Here is a 20,564-nt window from a genome sequence, read left to right as displayed (position 1 = left end):
TTTCGCCTCCTATCCAAGAGGCTTCGTCAGCGAACTAAAGTCTGGGCCCACGCTTTCCTGATCCCTTCCCCATCGAGGCCATCCTTAGCCCGGTCTCGGTGAGGCTCCGGCTGCCATCCACCATGCGGATCCACCCCGTATTCCACGTTTCCCTCCTCAAGCCAGTGGAAACCAGCTCCTTAGCCCCCACGCCCACCCCCCACCTACTCCCCGGATGTTGGCCGACGGACCGGTCTACACTGTACGGGAGATACTGGACTCCAGGTGCATGGGCAGGGGAGCGCAGTACCTGGTCGACTGGGAGGGCTATGTACCGGAGGAACGACAGTGGGTCCCACGTGCCTGGATCCTCGACCCATCTCTCTTCCGGGCGTTCCATGCGGCTCACACATCCAAACCTGGTAGGCCGCCAAGAGGCGTCCGTTGAGGGGGGGTACTGTCACATCTCGTCGCCGTCCTGGGCGCGCCCCGCCCCTCCTGTCATCTCCTCCGCTGCTCCCTGGAGACGGCCCCTCCCATCATCACTCACCTGGGTTCCCACAGCTGTTTGTCATTCCTTTGATTGTGCCTTCTGACTATATTTGCCGATCGCACACTACCGTCTCCGTCGGAGTATGGAGAAAGCTACCCTCGCGACTTCCCTGCTGTCAGGTCTGCATTTTCCATTGATCCTCACTCCTCCCCTCCTGTTGTGATTTTTTGGCATATGTGTCTCAGTAAAGACTTTCTGTTCCGGAGTTCTGTCTCGCCGTGTATTTTTGGATCCAACCTCCCCGCTTTCCCTCGTCACTTGCGTCCAGCCCTCAAGCCTCAAGCGACGTTACAATTCTTTCTTTCTGACATTTGTTGAATGGCCACTGAAGGCACCCACGGTTAGTGAGTGCTCTCCTGATATGTTTTGACTCCTTTTCTCTACCTTCAATGCTAGTTGGTACTAGTTTAGCCCTATGCTGGAGGGTTCTGATAACTCCAAGTTTGTGTTGTAAAGGGTGGTTAGAGTCAAAATGTAAGTATTGGTCAGTGTGCGTAGCCTTCCTAAAGACTTCTGTTTTTAGCGCTCTGTCCTCTTTTATAATTATTTTACAATCCAAGAAGGCTAGTTGGTTATCTTTAATGTCCTCACGAGTAAATTTAATGTTCATGTCTACAGAGTTGAGGTGATCTGTGAAGGATTGAATTTCTTGTTTTTTTTTAATTATGACAAAAGTATCGTCCACATATCTAAACCAGTGTCTAGGTTTTGTCTTCGGGAAGGATGTGAGGGCCTGTTTCTCCATCTCTTCCATGTACAGATTAGCCACTATGGGTGAAACTGGTGAGCCCATAGCACAACCATGAATGTGTTTATAAAATTTCTCCCGAAAGTGAAAATATGTAGTATTAAGGCAGATTTCCAATAATTGGCAGATGTGATCCGGTTTAAGTTTGGTTCTTTCATGCAGAGAAACATCCGCCAGCAGTCTCGTCCTCACCACTGAGACTGCTGCTGGGGTTGGGACAGATGTAAAGAGAGAAGTCACATCGTAAGATGCCAAAGTTTCCTCAGGTTCCAATATGAGGTCTTTGATCCTCTGTACAAACCCTGTGGTGTTCTCTACGTGATATTTTGTATTACCAACCAACGGAGCTAAGATAGTTTTTAAATATTTGGCTACATTGTATGTAGAGGAGTCAATGCTACAAACAATGGGTCTGAGGGGGACCCCTTCTTTATGTATTTTTGGCAGACAATATATATATACATGGCGTGGCCTCTCCCGGGTATAATATAAATAGGGCCGATACGACCAGTCAGACTTTAGTTCGCTGACGAAGCCTCTTGGATAGGACGTGAAATGTCCGACACCTTCAAAAAGTACAGATGACGGCTGAAGAAACCTTCTCATCGATGGACCACTCCTGTACGACTGAGAGCTTACACAGACGTTTTGACATGATTCGTTAAGTCCCCACGGAGTTGCGAAAAACCTGGAAAAATTAATCAAGAATTATGCCAATTAAAATGATTTATGAGTGAGCACAGGCAAAAATATGGGTCCTAAAATCACATTTTTATGAGTTTCTTAAATGTTTTTTTCATGTTTTAAATTGGGTTCCATGAGTCAAAATTTTTCACACCATGTCCCCACCATGTGGCAAACACGTGTATGCGTGTGCGTGTGTCATGTGTGTGTGTGCACGTGCGAGTGTGAGGGAGAGAGGGGGGTGAGAGAGAGGGAGAGAGAGAGAGAGAGAGAGAGAGAGAGAGAGAGAGAGAGAGAGAGAGAGAGAGAGAGAGAGAGAGAGAGAGAGAGAGAGAGAGAGAGAGAGAGAGAGAGAGAGAAAGGCACAGCTATATTTTAAAGAGTTAATGATGCCACCTGCTGGACAATAATGATGGTCTATACTTCAATTGCTAATGGTGAGCAAATTCCTGACAAGTGCCTCGTCATATATAAAGACTCTTTATATATACGACAACAACAACATTCCTCTTTATTAAAGAGGAATGTTGTTCACAGTGCCCAGAGAAAAGGGAAAGGGAGTTGAGTTGTTCTATCTTGAGCATTTTTCTAATTAAAAGGAAGAATTGTGTGTGTACATCACATTATGAATGAGCAGAGCAAATGAAATCATGTTTTGTACTCGTGAGTTCAGTTGTATCCGTTAATATAATTATCTGGGGTAAACTATATTACTGGAGGGAAATTGTATCATTATTATTTTAAATGTGTTGGGTTTCTAAAAATGAATAGAACAAATCATTTATTTATTTATTTTAATTTAAACATGACCAGAAATGTTCTTTCCATTTTTGAGAGAATCATCCTGACATCTGTATGTTGCACCAGAGAGCAGATATAGTCCAACAATTCGACTCTGAACCAAGTATCTGTGGAAGCAGCAACTGATATGTTCTCTCCTTTGAGGGATGTATGGAGCTTTTGAATGAAGACACTCCACTTTTCCTGATTAAGTGACAGGAGCTGCTCCACCGGAGCAAATTAGAACTAAAACTTATTTCTTGGGGCGTCACAGTGGACAACTGGTTATTACGTCTGCCTCACAGTGCAGAGGTTGTTGATTGATTCCAGGCTGCAGAAGTTCCTGTGTGGAGTTCATATGTTTGCTTACTGTACCTTGAGGAAACAGTATGGTCTGATTCAGCTTGCCAAACTGCATTCACTCAAGACGGGATGTCGATGCCAGTCGTTTTCTTGAAGAAAGATGAAATGAAAACAGATTTATTGTTCAAATCCAAACAAGCCAACGCCTTGCAAGAAATAATGTATATAAATTACACCAGCAGATGGAGACAGGGTATTTCTGAATACTCGCAAAAAGTCAATTGTACATTATTGTTCTGCATGTATGCTTGCTGGGGATCACTTTGCATACGATTTTTTCAAATAATCTGAGTTGAAAATAACTGAGTTTTTTTCTTGACAGTGTCAGTTAAAAGAAGCATTCTCTCGGTACAAAGTTCAACATAAAGGAGCACGTCTTCAAATTAGATTGTAGAAAAACCTCTGAACTCAGGAGAGTGTGATGTCATTTTCATTTGACAGCAAGGGGCAAAATTGCCGTCTCACGAGATGGATAAAAACCTGTTGTAAATTTCTGCTTAATTCATATGACACAAATGCAGATGTAAATTAGAATACTGTGTTTATACCTGTGGAGCTGCATAGAATTTATTGAATAGAAAATTTCAGAGTTGACCTACAACAATAATCCAAACTCCAAAATCCATATTATGTATGGCTACATAGGTTTTTGGGTGTGTTGAAGCTTATTCCTGTGATTGGTCACTAAATCAGCAAATCTAAACTGTTGAACAAACCACACGTTTAAACTGAAGTTACTAAATAAAATCAAACAAAAGTGACATATGTCTGGGTTTACTATAATGGCATGAACAAATGAAAACAAATGTTTGTCAGTACCTTTACAATGTGGATGTCACTCCATTTAGGAGAACGACTACAATTTAAAGAGTCTGAGATGATGCAACTTGCACTTGAAATTTCACAGGAGCTAAAACAACAAAACATTTAATTTTATGTGCAATGGTGAGACATCTAAAGATAATAGATAAAAAGGAGAATAAATATTCACTAAATCTAAATACCTGAGCAGAGAAATTATCTCCATGTTATCATCTATGTCATTCTTCGGCCTGAACTTTGATGGATTATCTTGTTACACGGGGAACATTGTTTTGCAAAAGGAAATAACATAACTTTAAAGGACAACCGACGCCTCCGGACAAGTTGCGTCCATAATTTGTAAAATCACTTCAAATGACTTCTACTGAGCGTATTTTACAAAGATTCCACGGCATATACAGTAAAGTCTCGTTATATCGATATCGGTTATATCGATAGTATTGCTTATTACGATACTATTTCTATGAACGCAAGGAGAAAATTTACATGCCGCAGGATCGGATATATATAGGGCGGCCCGGTAGTCGAGTGGTTAGCACACCGGCTTCACAGTGCAGAGGTCGCCGGTTCGCGTCCTGGTCCGGCCTCCCTGTGTGGAGCTTGCATGCTCTCCCCGGACCCGCGTGGGTTTTCTCCGGGTCCCCCGGTTTCCTCCCACACTCCAAAAACATGCATGGCAGGCAGATTGACCACTCCAAATTGTCCCTAGGTGTGAGTGTGAGAGTGACTGTTGTATGTCTTTGTGTGCCCTGCGATTGGCTGGCAACCAATTCAGGGTGTCCCCCGCCTCATGCCCAAAGACAGCTGAGATAGACTCCAGCAACCCCCGCGACCCTAATGAGGAATAAGCGGTACGGAAAATGAGATGAGATGAGGATCGGATATATCGATAGTCCGGTTATATCAATATTTTTTCCGACTCCCGAGAATATCGATATAACGTGACTTTACTGTAGTTATATTTTACGTTTTGGTTTCGAGTTGATGACGATGCCTGACGTGACGTCACGTCTGGAACGCCCCTGACCGAGAAAGCGACACACAATGCATTTTGGGTACTTTGTTTGGTGTGAAAACTTCGTGTTGATCCGTGTTGATGGTGGAAGGAAAACAACATAAATAACGCGATGGTGAATCGTTGTGTGTTGCACCAAGACTACTACTTGATAGTAGTTGACACAAATTCCCAGCAGACAAATCAGCCCATTTCCAACGGAGCTTGGGCGCCATCTTGTGCATTTTATGGGTGCTACATTGGAAATGTGACTTCTTTAATCGATTGCAAACATTTATGATTTCCTTTTCAGAATTATTCGTATCATATTCATAACTGGATAAGTAACAAGAAAGCATCTTCTCCGAATCTGAAGCCATTGTTTTGATTCTCCAGCAAGGCAAGACGTCCTGCCCACGAACAAGGGGGCGGGACCTTCTGAAACTCGTCATCTCCGAGGTCATTTTAAAGTAGTTTTGGGACACTAAGTCATTTTTATTGGTGTTTTGCATTTGACTAAAAATATCAGCCTGCGTGTTTTGGGTATTTTAGATGCTATAAAACATGTTTCTGATGTCAGTTAGTAAACTAAAAATGGTGTTGGTTGTCCTTTAAAGATCATCAATCTTGCCACGCCACTCATTCTATTCAAATCACTGTGGACTTACATTGGACACGATTAGACTGTGCCATTAAACCTCATCCACCTTGCCCCCAATGCGACTCACACTGGTGTGTGGCAGGGTTCGTGTGAATGTATGGTGGTGGTCTGAGAACCTGTTACCCACTCATTCGTCAACCTGCCGCAGGGGATCTGCGGCTACATATGGAGTTTATTATGTGAGTGCATGTATCCACTGTGAGAACTTAGAGTGTCCACCTGTGCAGAAAGTGCCATATTCAATATTATAATGAACTACTGGCCAGCTCATTGTGGAAATTCAATTTGTCAAGTTTGCAGGTCTGGGGAGGTTTAGATTTAAAGAATTTTAGAAACAAAATCCTAATATGATAAGGCCCATAATCCTTTCGTGAGACTGGGTGGTCAAGTAAATTTTCAATTGAAGAATTCATATTTCACAAACAAGGGCTGCCCGGGAATCGAGTGGTTAGCACGCCAGTTCGCGTCCCGCTCGGCCTCCCTATGTGGAGTTTGCATGTTCTCAGAGAAAGAAATAAGTTGTTCCCGCCCGGGGAACTGCGTCACGGGGGAGTGAGCGTCACGGGGGAGTGAGCTCGGGGGTGACGCTGCATCCATGGAAGTGTTAAAGCGGGCGTCTGCGGAGGTCTTCAAGCCAGCTTTAAAGCACCGAACCCGGGCATGCACGTGGGTATCTCGGCCTCTACTTTTTGAATATTTTCTAAGTGTTTGAGCTCCAGCAAGGCGGCGAGAGCCGGTCCCCGCGTGGGCTTTCTCCGGGTCCTCCGGTTTCCTCCCACATTCCAAAACATGCATGGCAGGCAGATTGAACACTCCAGAGTGACTGTTTGTATGTCTTTATGTGCCCTGCAATTGGCTGGCAACTAATTCAGGGTGTCCTCCGCCTTGTGCCCGAAGACGGCTGGGATAGACTCCAGCACCCCCCGCGACCCTGAGGATTAAGCGGTATGTGTCATTGAGAGTTTTGAAAGGCGCTTATAAATGAAATGTATTATTATTATTATTATTATTATTATTATTGAAAATGGATGGATGGATATTTCATAAACATGCTGATGTTTGATTGCCACTGCAGTTTATCACTAAAAACTACATTGCTGATAATATGAACAAAAAATGTAATCAACAACAACTGCTGATAAAAGTCGAAACAAGAACTGTAATAAAATAAAATATACAGTATGGGCAGCACAGTTGCCAATTGGCTTTCATATCAAAGGTCATGCATTCAATTCTGAGCCCCACCCTTCTTGTGTGGAGTCTGCGTGTTCTTCCTATCGTTTTCTCTGTGTACTTGGGTTTCTTACCACATTCCAAAGACATGACATGACAGGTTAATGCCGTGGTTCTTAACTTGTGGGGAATTCCCCATACCCCACAGGTTAAGAACCACTGGGTTAATTGAACACTCTAAATGTACTCGGGTGTGATTGGTTGTTTGTCGAAATGCGCCCTGTGACATCCTGACAACTACGTAGTTCTGGGACTACCGATTGCCCAAATACAGCTCGGAAAGGCCGCAGCACTGCCACAACACTTGTGAGGAGAAGAAAAGGGATGGATGAACATTTGATTTAGTGTCATTAAAAATGATCCCTGAAAAGTATTACCTGGTGTGTCTGACTCTTGAAGTTGCAGATTTTGAGCCATTTGTTGAGTCGCGGATTTGCCTTGCATCTTTTCTTCCTCATCCTGCTTTTGGGGCTCTGCCAAAATCCTAAATGATCCCTGACTCTTCTTCATAACTCTACAAACTGCAGTTTGTGTCTCCTTCCCACTGTCTGGTATGCTTGTGATTTTTGTCTGTGATGAGGTTGACTTCTCCAAAGTCCTGATTTCGTAGAAGCATGAGAATAGAATACTCTTCAGGGCAACATCATTGCAATTCTCAATGCGTGTTAATAACTACATCCATTATCAATCATTGAAAAGCATGAAGTAAACATGCTCAGAAATAAGCTCACGTTGCAAACCCTTGCACTGCTGAACCACCATTGCGGATGACATTTTGTCGTTCGACAAACTCTTTGTGATGATCATATTCATCTATTACCTCAAAGTCATCTTCCTTACTTTGTACGTGTGTCCAAAACTGGTGCCTGAGTAAGTCTGGCCACTTAATCCTGAAGAAAAAAAAAACAACTCAACATGTTTACCTACAGGGTAGTCAAAACATGCAATTATATTTTCAAATTGTACTTGAACAATTTGATTAGTTAAGCCTTTATTAATATACAGTATGTCTGTGTGTCCTGTCTGACCTCTCAGCATGGTTTTTGGTGAGTAAAAATCTCAGAAGATTTTGGAAACCTTCACTGGGAAGATTGAACGGAAACACTGTATGGATAGTACAAGTGAAACATTATTATACAAATATTCCTTTTTATCAGAAACAGAATCAGAAAGCTTTAATAGTCCCACAATGGGGACATTTTCGATCTACAGCAGCAAAATTGGAAGGGGGGGTTTAAAACAATAAAAACAACGTAATCTATGCATATAGATTTGTCAGAAGACTGAAAAGTTTGACTTTGCAAAAATGTTTCATAAAATGAACTGTACATAGTGCATGTATAAAAAAAGCATATAACTGTATTGTATTGCATATTTTAAAGAAATGAGTCAAGGTCTTTTGATTTTCTAAGCAATAATTAATGTATACAATACCTGTCTGCACAGGTGATGAGGGTTCCTGGTGTAAAACCATAGCAGTGAGTGCATCGTGGTGAGTAGAGAAAAATGGTGGCTTACCTACAATAACAATTACTCCTCTTTTATTTATTAGTATTTAAAACATGTTTTTCGGGCAAAGCAAGGTTTGGGTAAACACAGATTACACAGTACAAAGAAAATGACATTTTGCCTTTGTGTGTGACATACCAGTGTACATGTAGTAGAGAATACAACCAAGAGCCCAAATATCTGAGGTGAAAGTCGTTTCTGATCCCTGGAGGACTTCTGGAGCCATGTAACTTGCTGAGCCTGAAAATATATGCACAGTCCGATAAAGTGACGATGCGCGTGAGATAATAGTAAGACATGGAATAATACAATGACTCTGACCTTGAAACCTTTTTTTAATATTATGTTGATTGTTTTCCTCTGCATCTTCACATGCAGAACACAATGACAAGAAATCTTCAAGTGTTTCCCTGTCCACCTTGGAATGGCTGAGGTTACTTAACTTTAAATTACCACTACTATCCAGCAGGATCTATTAAATGAAAGATGACATTGATTTATTCATTAATTTTGTGTTCCACTTAATCCTCACTGGGTTTGCGGGGGTGCTGGAGATAATCCCAGCCATCATTGGGCAGTAGGTGAGCACAGCCTGAACTGGTTGTCAGCCAATCACAGGGCACACAGAGACGAACAACCGTCCACATTGACACTCACATTCACACCTAGGGACAATCTGGAGTATATGTTTTTGTGAGGGGGGGAAACCAGAGTACCAAGAAAAAACACATGCCCGGGGAGAACATGCAAACTCCACACAGGGAGGCTGGATATATATATGTACACGTCTGTGATGTTTTGATAACATGACATGTACAAATACAACCTTAGTTGGGGTCAGGTCAGAAAAAACGATTCCTAATTTGTGGATATGTTCTAGTCCTTTGACTAAGTCCCATCCAAACTTCCTGACCGTATCTTCAGGTACACATCCATCACGAGCAATAACAGACTCCAAGGAACCACCTAACACACAAGAGGGAAAAAGAGAGATGGAGAGAGAGAGAGAGAGAGAGAGAGAGAGAGAGAGAGAGAGAGAGAGAGAGTATGGTTAAAGAGACACCAAGAAGTCTAATTGCAAAAGAAAAAAAAACGATTTTGTTTCAGAAAATAAAATTATCTCATTTTTGCCAAAAGCACGGGCAGTACTATGCCACAGAAAACAAATGACATAATTCGGTCATCATCAGAGGAAGTATTTTTCACAGATCAATGGTGAAAGAAAACAAGTACACTCTCAAAGTAGTGATTAAGTTTCAGTAGTTACTGACCTGTGCAGAGCTCTACGACTACCCACAAGTGCTTTTTGGTTTCATACCATTCATAAAAGCGAACAATGTTTGGATGATTGAGATCTTGACTCAGACGGACCTGCAACAAAACAGAGACGATGTTTATCTTCTTTTGGTCATTCCAGTAGAGAAGTAAAACTGCTCACATATTTGTCAAATTTGAGCATTTGTCCATCTACAATATATTACATGTACAATGCAAAAAAAAACATTGAAATCCTACATGGTTGGTGATCTCAGGTCTCTTGACTTTTTCACTGCATCTGAGGGCGACATAATTTAGATTTCCCTTAAGTCTTCCTTTGTAGACAATTGATGTTGAACCTCCTCCTAGCTCATCATACAGGATGAAGTTCTCCATCTTATATGAGAAGAAATGATGCCGTAGTTTGTCAAAATAAGACATGAACTTTAATAGGTATGAAGATAGCCAAATATAAAATAAGTATGAAATTAATACCGACGCATTTAGATAGGATGGTAATAAATACCGTTTTAGATTTCGGGTGCTCCAATACTTCGTTGTCCTAACCGGAAGTCGGATGCGCGGGTCACTCCAAAGCACCCAAGGGGCGCGGTTGAAAAAATAGTCGCAACAAATCACACCAATTAAAATAATGTAACCATACGTGTGCATGTAAGCATTTGTTTGAATTGTTTTCATATAAACAATTTATCTGAGAATGGCATTCTTTACCAGCGTTCAACGTTTCATTTTTTACACAATCGCACCTTTCCATGGTTTATTCCGGCGTTGCTAAGATACAAAAAAAAAAAAAAACTTCACGAGACGTTTTGGGTTGGATGCTTCGACCAGCAAATTGTATTTATCGAAAATAAATAAATAAACTAATAACAATGACAACAGTAAGAATGCTAACAAGCGATAAGTTTAAGAAAATAATGTAATGTAAAAAAAAAACTCTTCTTCGTCTTTTCCTTTCGGCTTTTCCCTTCAAGTGGTCGCCACAGCGAATCAGTAACCTCCATCTTCAGAGGTATGATACGCAGTTTGTTTTGGTACTGCTAGAAATATGTGGTCAGTGGTTGACAAGCCTCGAGAGCCGGTTGTGCTTGCTTTCTAACTACGCTCTTCCAACTCCCCCGGTTCAAATGATGTACGGCATACTGCAACTTTTATACGGGAATTCCAATCATTTATAAGAGCAGATATTAGCCAATGTTGACATAGGCGATATAGGCGGTCGCCTAGGGCGTCATCTACTGGAGGGGCGCCGCCACGCTGCCAGTCCCTCTTGGCCTCGAGGGAAAATAATAATTTTCTATGCCCATTGGTGCCCTCACTTAGTGTCTAGAATCCACGATGCTGCTGTATTAATGAAGACGAGACGCGTGGATGTGTCTTTTTATTTCTTTTATTTCTGCAACACAGTATGGCAGAAGGGATGGGTGAAGTCGCATGGGTTTCGTCTTGTGATTAACCTGAATCTCCTCGAGATTGTTCTCAAATGCAATTGTTCAATAAAAACGAAATGAAACAATTATTACCTGCAACACAGTATGGCAGAAGGGATGGGTGAAGTCGCATGGGTTTCGTCTTGTGATTAACTGCGATAGAAAAGCGCATATTCCTAAGTTCCACTCGACAAAACGTGAAGTAAATAATGACACAAAAAGTAATCTGGACTCGAATGAATAAGGGAACTAATTAGATAACACTAGACAGTAAAAAAGGGGAAACAAAATAAGATATTTTCATGAAAATGCGCGTTAATCAAGACCAACAGAAAATTGCGACTCACCCTGAATCTCCTCGAGATTGTTCTGGAAACTATGGGCGGGACATAGTGCCACACTGTGCGCCGTTGCGTCACTTCCTTCATAATTTAATAATCTAAGCGCACAACTCCGTTACATACACCCCCCTTAAATTATGCAGAAGTGAGGCAACATACACACGGAAGACAACAGAAAGACCAACAGGCAAAATAGACAAGGTTATCGGGCAAGGATGTACAAAAATGCTGTCTAATTATGTCACTCATCTGACCAACTACGTCAGGTGACTGGAGTAAGGGATCTGTCGCCGGTGTGTCAGGGTCTGTGTGCTCGTCGGAGATGCACTGTACTGGGTCTGGGAAGGAACTCTGTCCCCACTAACATAAGTGGCCTCAGCTCGCACCTGCCCATTCCCCTCTGTACAAACTACATCACCCTGCATAGCACTACATAACTGTGACAGACTGGAGAAAGGTATCTGTTGCTGGTGTATCAGTTGTCTGTGCGCTCGTCGTAGATGCACTGCACTGGGTCTGGGAAGGAACTCTGTCCCCACTAACATAAGTGGCCTCAGCTTGAACCTGCCCATTCCCCTCTGTACAACCTACACCACTCTGGATTGCACTATACAACTGTTACACGGTTGGGAAGCCTCTACCAACACACTCAAAGGTGTGCTACTTGTTACATGTAAGGAGCTCATTCTTAGACTTAACACACGAAAACACGTACATGAAAAAAAAACACACTAATTGCAAAACAGCAGGTCAGACAATTAACACACTACATGTATTTTCAAAACGGGGGTCGACACACCGTCCACCGAGTGATGGGACTGCACAGCGTCTTCATTGTGCAGCATCGCGGTCCCGGTCCGAAGTGGAGAGTCACTTGTGATCCGGGTCACGGCACCAATGTGACGGGTGTCACAACAGTGACTGTCTTCATCTCCACGATGCTGCTGTATTAATGAAGACGAGACGCGTGGATGTGTCTTTTTATTTCTTTTATTTCTGCAACACAGTATGGCAGAAGGGATGGGTGAAGTCGCATGGGTTTCGTCTTGTGATTAACCTGAATCTCCTCGAGATTGTTCTGGAAACTATGGGCGGGACATAGTGCCACACTGTGCGCCGTTGCGTCACTTCCTTCATAATTTAATAATCTAAGCGCACAACTCCGTTACATATATATATATATATATATATATATATATATATATATATATATATATAAGAGAGAGAGAGAGAGAGAGAGAGAGAGAGAGAGAGAGAGAGAGAGAGAGTATGGTTAAAGAGACACCAAGAAGTCTAATTGCAAAAGAAAAAAAAACGATTTTGTTTCAGAAAATAAAATTATCTCATTTTTGCCAAAAGCACGGGCAGTACTATGCCACAGAAAACAAATGACATAATTCGGTCATCATCAGAGGAAGTATTTTTCACAGATCAATGGTGAAAGAAAACAAGTACACTCTCAAAGTAGTGATTAAGTTTCAGTAGTTACTGACCTGTGCAGAGCTCTACGACTACCCACAAGTGCTTTTTGGTTTCATACCATTCATAAAAGCGAACAATGTTTGGATGATTGAGATCTTGACTCAGACGGACCTGCAACAAAACAGAGACGATGTTTATCTTCTTTTGGTCATTCCAGTAGAGAAGTAAAACTGCTCACATATTTGTCAAATTTGAGCATTTGTCCATCTACAATATATTACATGTACAATGCAAAAAAAAACATTGAAATCCTACATGGTTGGTGATCTCAGGTCTCTTGACTTTTTCACTGCATCTGAGGGCGACATAATTTAGATTTCCCTTAAGTCTTCCTTTGTAGACAATTGATGTTGAACCTCCTCCTAGCTCATCATACAGGATGAAGTTCTCCATCTTATATGAGAAGAAATGATGCCGTAGTTTGTCAAAATAAGACATGAACTTTAATAGGTATGAAGATAGCCAAATATAAAATAAGTATGAAATTAATACCGACGCATTTAGATAGGATGGTAATAAATACCGTTTTAGATTTCGGGTGCTCCAATACTTCGTTGTCCTAACCGGAAGTCGGATGCGCGGGTCACTCCAAAGCACCCAAGGGGCGCGGTTGAAAAAATAGTCGCAACAAATCACACCAATTAAAATAATGTAACCATACGTGTGCATGTAAGCATTTGTTTGAATTGTTTTCATATAAACAATTTATCTGAGAATGGCATTCTTTACCAGCGTTCAACGTTTCATTTTTTACACAATCGCACCTTTCCATGGTTTATTCCGGCGTTGCTAAGATACAAAAAAAAAAAAAAACTTCACGAGACGTTTTGGGTTGGATGCTTCGACCAGCAAATTGTATTTATCGAAAATAAATAAATAAACTAATAACAATGACAACAGTAAGAATGCTAACAAGCGATAAGTTTAAGAAAATAATGTAATGTAAAAAAAAAACTCTTCTTCGTCTTTTCCTTTCGGCTTTTCCCTTCAAGTGGTCGCCACAGCGAATCAGTAACCTCCATCTTCAGAGGTATGATACGCAGTTTGTTTTGGTACTGCTAGAAATATGTGGTCAGTGGTTGACAAGCCTCGAGAGCCGGTTGTGCTTGCTTTCTAACTACGCTCTTCCAACTCCCCCGGTTCAAATGATGTACGGCATACTGCAACTTTTATACGGGAATTCCAATCATTTATAAGAGCAGATATTAGCCAATGTTGACATAGGCGATATAGGCGGTCGCCTAGGGCGTCATCTACTGGAGGGGCGCCGCCACGCTGCCAGTCCCTCTTGGCCTCGAGGGAAAATAATAATTTTCTATGCCCATTGGTGCCCTCACTTAGTGTCTAGAATATATATATATATATATATATATATATATATATATGTGACGGGTGTCACAACAGTGACTGTCTTCATCTCCACGATGCTGCTGTATTAATGAAGACGAGACGCGTGGATGTGTCTTTTTATTTCTTTTATTTCTGCAACACAGTATGGCAGAAGGGATGGGTGAAGTCGCATGGGTTTCGTCTTGTGATTAACCTGAATCTCCTCGAGATTGTTCTCAAATGCAAAACATTGTAGATAACAAAACAGAATTAACAACGTGTGATCGTATAGTGGTTATTTACAGAAAAAGAGAATACAACACAAGTTCACTGTTATTTACAAGATGTCCCTGAACGCATCATGGGCGGAGACTCGGCAGAACACGCGGTGCGCTTGTAATGGCTGGCGCACAGTTCAACCAGCCACGGACACTCACGGGCAAATGAGACACGACACAAGAAACTAAATATTGTTCAATAAAAACGAAATGAAACAATTATTACCTGCAACACAGTATGGCAGAAGGGATGGGTGAAGTCGCATGGGTTTCGTCTTGTGATTAACTGCGATAGAAAAGCGCATATTCCTAAGTTCCACTCGACAAAACGTGAAGTAAATAATGACACAAAAAGTAATCTGGACTCGAATGAATAAGGGAACTAATTAGATAACACTAGACAGTAAAAAAGGGGAAACAAAATAAGATATTTTCATGAAAATGCGCGTTAATCAAGACCAACAGAAAATTGCGACTCACCCTGAATCTCCTCGAGATTGTTCTGGAAACTATGGGCGGGACATAGTGCCACACTGTGCGCCGTTGCGTCACTTCCTTCATAATTTAATAATCTAAGCGCACAACTCCGTTACATACACCCCCCTTAAATTATGCAGAAGTGAGGCAACATACACACGGAAGACAACAGAAAGACCAACAGGCAAAATAGACAAGGTTATCGGGCAAGGATGTACAAAAATGCTGTCTAATTATGTCACTCATCTGACCAACTACGTCAGGTGACTGGAGTAAGGGATCTGTCGCCGGTGTGTCAGGGTCTGTGTGCTCGTCGGAGATGCACTGTACTGGGTCTGGGAAGGAACTCTGTCCCCACTAACATAAGTGGCCTCAGCTCGCACCTGCCCATTCCCCTCTGTACAAACTACATCACCCTGCATAGCACTACATAACTGTGACAGACTGGAGAAAGGTATCTGTTGCTGGTGTATCAGTTGTCTGTGCGCTCGTCGTAGATGCACTGCACTGGGTCTGGGAAGGAACTCTGTCCCCACTAACATAAGTGGCCTCAGCTTGAACCTGCCCATTCCCCTCTGTACAACCTACACCACTCTGGATTGCACTATACAACTGTTACACGGTTGGGAAGCCTCTACCAACACACTCAAAGGTGTGCTACTTGTTACATGTAAGGAGCTCATTCTTAGACTTAACACACGAAAACACGTACATGAAAAAAAAACACACTAATTGCAAAACAGCAGGTCAGACAATTAACACACTACATGTATTTTCAAAACGGGGGTCGACACACCGTCCACCGAGTGATGGGACTGCACAGCGTCTTCATTGTGCAGCATCGCGGTCCCGGTCCGAAGTGGAGAGTCACTTGTGATCCGGGTCACGGCACCAATGTGACGGGTGTCACAACAGTGACTGTCTTCATCTCCACGATGCTGCTGTATTAATGAAGACGAGACGCGTGGATGTGTCTTTTTATTTCTTTTATTTCTGCAACACAGTATGGCAGAAGGGATGGGTGAAGTCGCATGGGTTTCGTCTTGTGATTAACCTGAATCTCCTCGAGATTGTTCTGGAAACTATGGGCGGGACATAGTGCCACACTGTGCGCCGTTGCGTCACTTCCTTCATAATTTAATAATCTAAGCGCACAACTCCGTTACATATATATATATATATATATATATATATATATATATATATATATATATATATATATATATATATATATATATATATATATATATATATATATATATATATATATATTGTAGCCGTTGAGGAATGAGCACACACGATGAATATGTGGAGACGTGTTTATTCAAACGGCTAACAAGTGGATCTGAACTGAACAGCAAAAGCAGTGCAATACATGCAACATGAACTGCCCCCTCCCCTGCACCTGCTGGGTGAGATGCCTGGTCCTAGTGCCCGCCACAATATATATATATATATATATATAACGGAGTTGTGCACTTAGATTATTAAATTATGAAGGAAGTGACGCAACGGCGCACAGTGTGGCACCATGTCCCGCCCATAGTTTCTAGAACAATCTCGAGGAGATTCAGGGTGAGTCGCAATTTTCTGTTGGTCTCGATTAATGCGCATTTTCATGACAATATCTTATTTTGTTTCCCCTTTTGTACTGTCTAGTGTTATCTAATTAGTTCCCTTATTCATTTCGAGTCCAGATTACTTTTTGTGTCATTATTTACTTCACGTTTTGTCGAGTGGAACTTTGGAGCACATGTGCTTTATAGTGCTTTTCTATTGCGCAGTTAATCACAAGACGAAACCCATGCGACTTCACCCATCCCTTCTCCCATACTGTGTTGCAGGTAATAATTGTTTCATTTCGTTTTTATTGAACAATATTTAGTTTCTTGTGTTGTGTTTCATTTGCCCGTGAGTGTCCGTGGCGGGTTGAACTGTGCGCCAGCCATTACAAGCGCACCGCGTGTTCTGCCGAGTCTCCGCCTATGATGCGTTCAGGGACATCTTGTAAATAACAGTGAACTTGTGTTGTATTCTCTTTTTCTGTAAATAACCACTATACGATAACATGTTGTTAATTCTGTTTTGTTATCTACAATGTTTTGCATTTGAGATCTCGAGGAGATTCAGGTTAATCACATGACGAAACCCATGCAACTTCACCCATCCCTTCTGCCATACTGTGTTGCAGGAATAAAAGAAATAAAAAGACACATCCACGCGTCTGGTCTTCATTAAGACGGCAGCATCGTGGAGATGAAGACAGTCACTGTTGTGACACCCGTCACATATATATATATATATATATATATATATATATATATATATATATATATATATATATATATATATATATATATATATATATATATATATATATATATATATATATATATACAGTAAAGTCTCGTTATATCGCTATTTAAGGGAGTCCGAAAAAATATCGATATAACCGGGACTATCGATATATCCGACCCTGTTTGCATGTAATTTTCTCCGTGCGTGCATAGAAATAGTATCGATATAACCGGGACTATCGATATATCCGATATCGATATAACGAGACTTTACTGTGTATATATATATATATATATATATATATATATATATATATATTAACATTACTAATAAATAAACAGTGACATGTTCCTAAATTATGTATGAGCACGTGACGTGTTGTTATTGGGTGCGTAAGTGCGGATCAGAGGTCAGGGCAGGTCACATGAGAGACGGGATTTGTAATTTGCAATGGAGAAAGGATCAAGAGGAGTGGGATGGTATATCCCATTAAAACCAACAGTTTATACTGCTTCTGTTGTAAGCTCTTCTCACAGAAAACATACAAACTAATCAGTGATGGACTAAATGACTGGAAAAATTGCACCAACATACTAAAATCTCATGAGAACAGTCCAGATCATTTGAAGCACATGGCCTCATGGAAAGAACTTGAAACTGGTCTTGACAAGGGCCAAACAATAGACAGAGCTGAGATGGCACTAGTAGAAGCTGAAAGGAGGAGGTGGCGTGATGTCCTGACCAGGTTGGTGGCCATCATACAGTCATTGGCAGAGCGAAATATTGCTCTCAGGGAACCACAGGCAAACTTCATGAACCAAATAACGGCAACTTCCTGAAAGAAGTAGAGCTCATGGCAAAGTTTGATCCTGTATTGAAGCAGCATGTTGCTGATGTGGAAACACGCTTTAGCCATGCATCCTATTTGGGAAAAATATTCAAAATGAACTCATTGATTGCATTGGTGAAAAGATTGTGGAGGCAATGGTCAAAGAAATTCGACAAAACAAGTACTTCTCAATCATTTTTGATTGCACCCCTGATTTGAGCCATAAAGAGCAACTTTCTGTCATCTCAAGATGGCGCCGCGAATGGCAGCCTCGGTCACACGCTCCTTAGTATTGTTCCTGGTTTTGTCATTTTCATTTGTTTTTTGCGATCCTACGCGGCTCAGTTACACGAGGGAAGAGTTACTGAGCATTGGGGAAGCCACCCTTGGACTATTTTCACCGACACACCAAAATCTACAAGGTTTTTCGGGGCTGCTCGCGAGCGGCGTAGCAGCTCTGTACGGAGCTATGAGACGCCGGCGTAGGAGGGGGAAGCGAGCCGGCGTGCTCGTCAAGCTACAGCAGCGTGGATTTCGAACGCCGCTCCCATCGATCCACCTCGCTAATCTACGATCACTACCCAACAAGATTGACGAACTTCTGCTTCTCACAAAGACCAATAAAACATTTGCCCGCTCTGCTGCGCTGTGCTTCACTGAGACCTGGCTCAGTGACCGCCACCCGGATTCCGTGCTACACCTACCCGGATTCCGTCTCCTTCGAGCCGACCGTGACACGGAGCAATCGGGGAAATCCAAAGATGGTGGACTATGTTTCTACATCAACGAAGAATGGTGCACCGATGTCACGATGCTCGACGCACACTGCAGCCCTGGCTTGGAATCGCTGTCTCTCAACTGCAAGCCATTCTACTCGCCACGTGAGTTCGCTTCCTTTATTATCGTCGGAGTGTACATCGCGCCACAAGCTAATGCTAACGCGTGTATACAAACACTAGCGGACCATGTAAACCAACTCGAACTAAAATATCCAGAATCACCCCTGATCATTTTGGGCGATTTTAATCAAACCGTGAACTTCCCAAATATAAGCAGCATATTGATTGTTTCACCAGAGGACAAAACATTCTAGATCATTTTTACACAGCACTCAAAGGTGCATACCGGTCTGTTGCACATGCAGCTTTGGGTCTTTCTGACCACTATTTAATCCACTTAATTCCCACATACAAACAGAAACTCAAATGTGTAAAACCGGTAGTCAAGACAGTTAAAAAATGGACAGATGAAGCAAAGTTAGCGCTACAAGAATGCTTAGACTGCACTGATTGGAGCGTCTTTGAAACTTCAACGGGCACATTGGATGAATACACAGAAACTGTAACATCATACATCAGTTTCTGTGAGGACATGTGTGTACCAACAAAGTCCTTCCGCTCATACAACAACAACAAGCCCTGGTTCACTCCCAAACTCAGGCAGCTTAGGAAAGAGAAAGAGTCGGCATTTAAAAGCGGCGATCGAGCAGTTTACAAACTCGCCCGAAACAGGCTGACGAAGGATATTAACATCGCAAAGAAAAGTTATGCGGAGAGGCTTAACAAACAGTTCTCCGCTAACGACTCTGCATCGGTGTGGAATGGTCTGAAAGCAATAACAAATTATCGTTTACCATCCCCCCAAGCAGTGTGGTCTGCCCACAACTACCGTATCTCCGCCCTCTGCCCTACAGATCCATGAAATGGACGTTAGACGGCTCTTCAAGCAGCAGAAGATCAAGAAAGCTGCGGGACCTGACAGAGTGTCCCCCTCCTGTCTGAAAGTCTGCGCTGACCAGCTGGCTCCGGTCTTCACACAAATCTTCAATAGATCCCTGGAGCAATGTGAAGTTCCATGCTGCTTCAAACAGTCTACTATCGTCCCAGTTCCAAAGAAACCAGCACCCTCAGGATTGAACGACTTTTGAACGACCTTTTGCTCTGACGTCTGTGGTCATGAAGTCCTTTGAACGCCTCGTGCTGAACCACCTAAAGAACATCACCGGACCTCTGCTAGATCCTCTTCAGTTTGCCTACCGGGCAAACAGGTCTGTGGAGGATGCAGTCAACATCAAAGTCAAAGTCAAAGTCAGCTTTATTGTCAAATATGCTAATATGCATGACATACAGCACAGATGAAATTAATGTCCTCTCGGACCCAGCGTGCAAGACATGCAAGGCACTTATAACGTGGCTAAAAAAGACATACAATTGACAACAGACAATACATGTAATTTCTGTATGTAAAGTGAGGTAGTGTCGTATGGAAAGTGAGGTAGTGACGTATGTAAAGTGAGGTAGTGACATATGTAAAGTGAGGAAGTGACGTACATAAAGTGACGTAATGTCGTAATTGCAAAACAAACAACTAGAAAGGGTTGAAGTGAGGTCTTGTCTAATGAGAAATAACAAAAAAAATAGAGTTCAGGATGATCGTACAGCATGTAGCGTGTACTCAGAGTTCGGTGAGTGTGGCAGTGGGAAGGGGCAGGCTGGG

At 42.1% G+C, this 20,564-nt stretch overlaps 1 protein-coding gene and 2 long non-coding RNA genes across 6 annotated transcripts in view; all 3 read right to left on the bottom strand.

The window, feature by feature from the left end:
• The window catches only part of LOC148896273 (inactive serine/threonine-protein kinase ULK4-like), a 43,503-nt gene extending 33,358 nt beyond the window's left edge, over positions 1 to 10,145 (bottom strand). The window contains exons 1-11 of one of the 4 annotated variants that reach the window (XM_088998608.1): positions 10,110 to 10,145; positions 9,842 to 9,979; positions 9,598 to 9,697; positions 9,153 to 9,292; positions 8,465 to 8,798; positions 8,252 to 8,335; positions 7,846 to 7,921; positions 7,549 to 7,707; positions 7,195 to 7,415; positions 3,927 to 4,017; positions 2,803 to 3,196 (exon numbers count right to left, since the gene is read on the bottom strand). In XM_088998608.1, coding sequence (XP_088854734.1) covers positions 3,971 to 4,017; positions 7,195 to 7,415; positions 7,549 to 7,707; positions 7,846 to 7,921; positions 8,252 to 8,335; positions 8,465 to 8,798; positions 9,153 to 9,292; positions 9,598 to 9,697; positions 9,842 to 9,979 — 1,299 coding nt within the window. In that variant the 5' untranslated portion in view covers positions 10,110 to 10,145 and the 3' untranslated portion in view covers positions 2,803 to 3,196; positions 3,927 to 3,970. Of the gene's footprint in view, positions 1 to 2,802; positions 3,197 to 3,926; positions 4,018 to 4,250; positions 4,589 to 7,194; positions 7,416 to 7,548; positions 7,708 to 7,845; positions 7,922 to 8,251; positions 8,336 to 8,464; positions 8,799 to 9,152; positions 9,293 to 9,597; positions 9,698 to 9,841; positions 9,980 to 10,109 lie in introns of those variants that run through there. The other 3 variants (XM_088998609.1, XR_016115274.1, XM_088998607.1) reach the window with 3 other exon arrangements.
• A 2,721-nt stretch (positions 10,146 to 12,866) lies between these two features.
• Positions 12,867 to 13,422, bottom strand: LOC148896272 (uncharacterized). Its single transcript, XR_016115264.1, has 3 exons — positions 13,381 to 13,422; positions 13,113 to 13,250; positions 12,867 to 12,968 (listed from the first exon to the last, which is right to left on the bottom strand). It is a non-coding gene; the product is annotated as an uncharacterized LOC148896272 (long non-coding RNA).
• Positions 13,423 to 14,467: 1,045 nt separating this feature from the next.
• On the bottom strand, positions 14,468 to 16,108 carry LOC148896271 (uncharacterized). The gene is made up of 2 exons (XR_016115429.1): positions 14,945 to 16,108; positions 14,468 to 14,750 (listed from the first exon to the last, which is right to left on the bottom strand). It is a non-coding gene; the product is annotated as an uncharacterized LOC148896271 (long non-coding RNA).
• Positions 16,109 to 20,564: the final 4,456 nt, after the last annotated feature.

Source organism: Hippocampus bargibanti, linkage group LG06 (genome assembly GCF_051943395.1).
Source record: "Hippocampus bargibanti isolate YZ-2025 linkage group LG06, ASM5194339v1, whole genome shotgun sequence".
Classification (NCBI taxonomy): Eukaryota; Metazoa; Chordata; class Actinopteri; order Syngnathiformes; family Syngnathidae; genus Hippocampus; species Hippocampus bargibanti.
This window is presented reverse-complemented; position numbering and strand designations above follow the sequence as displayed.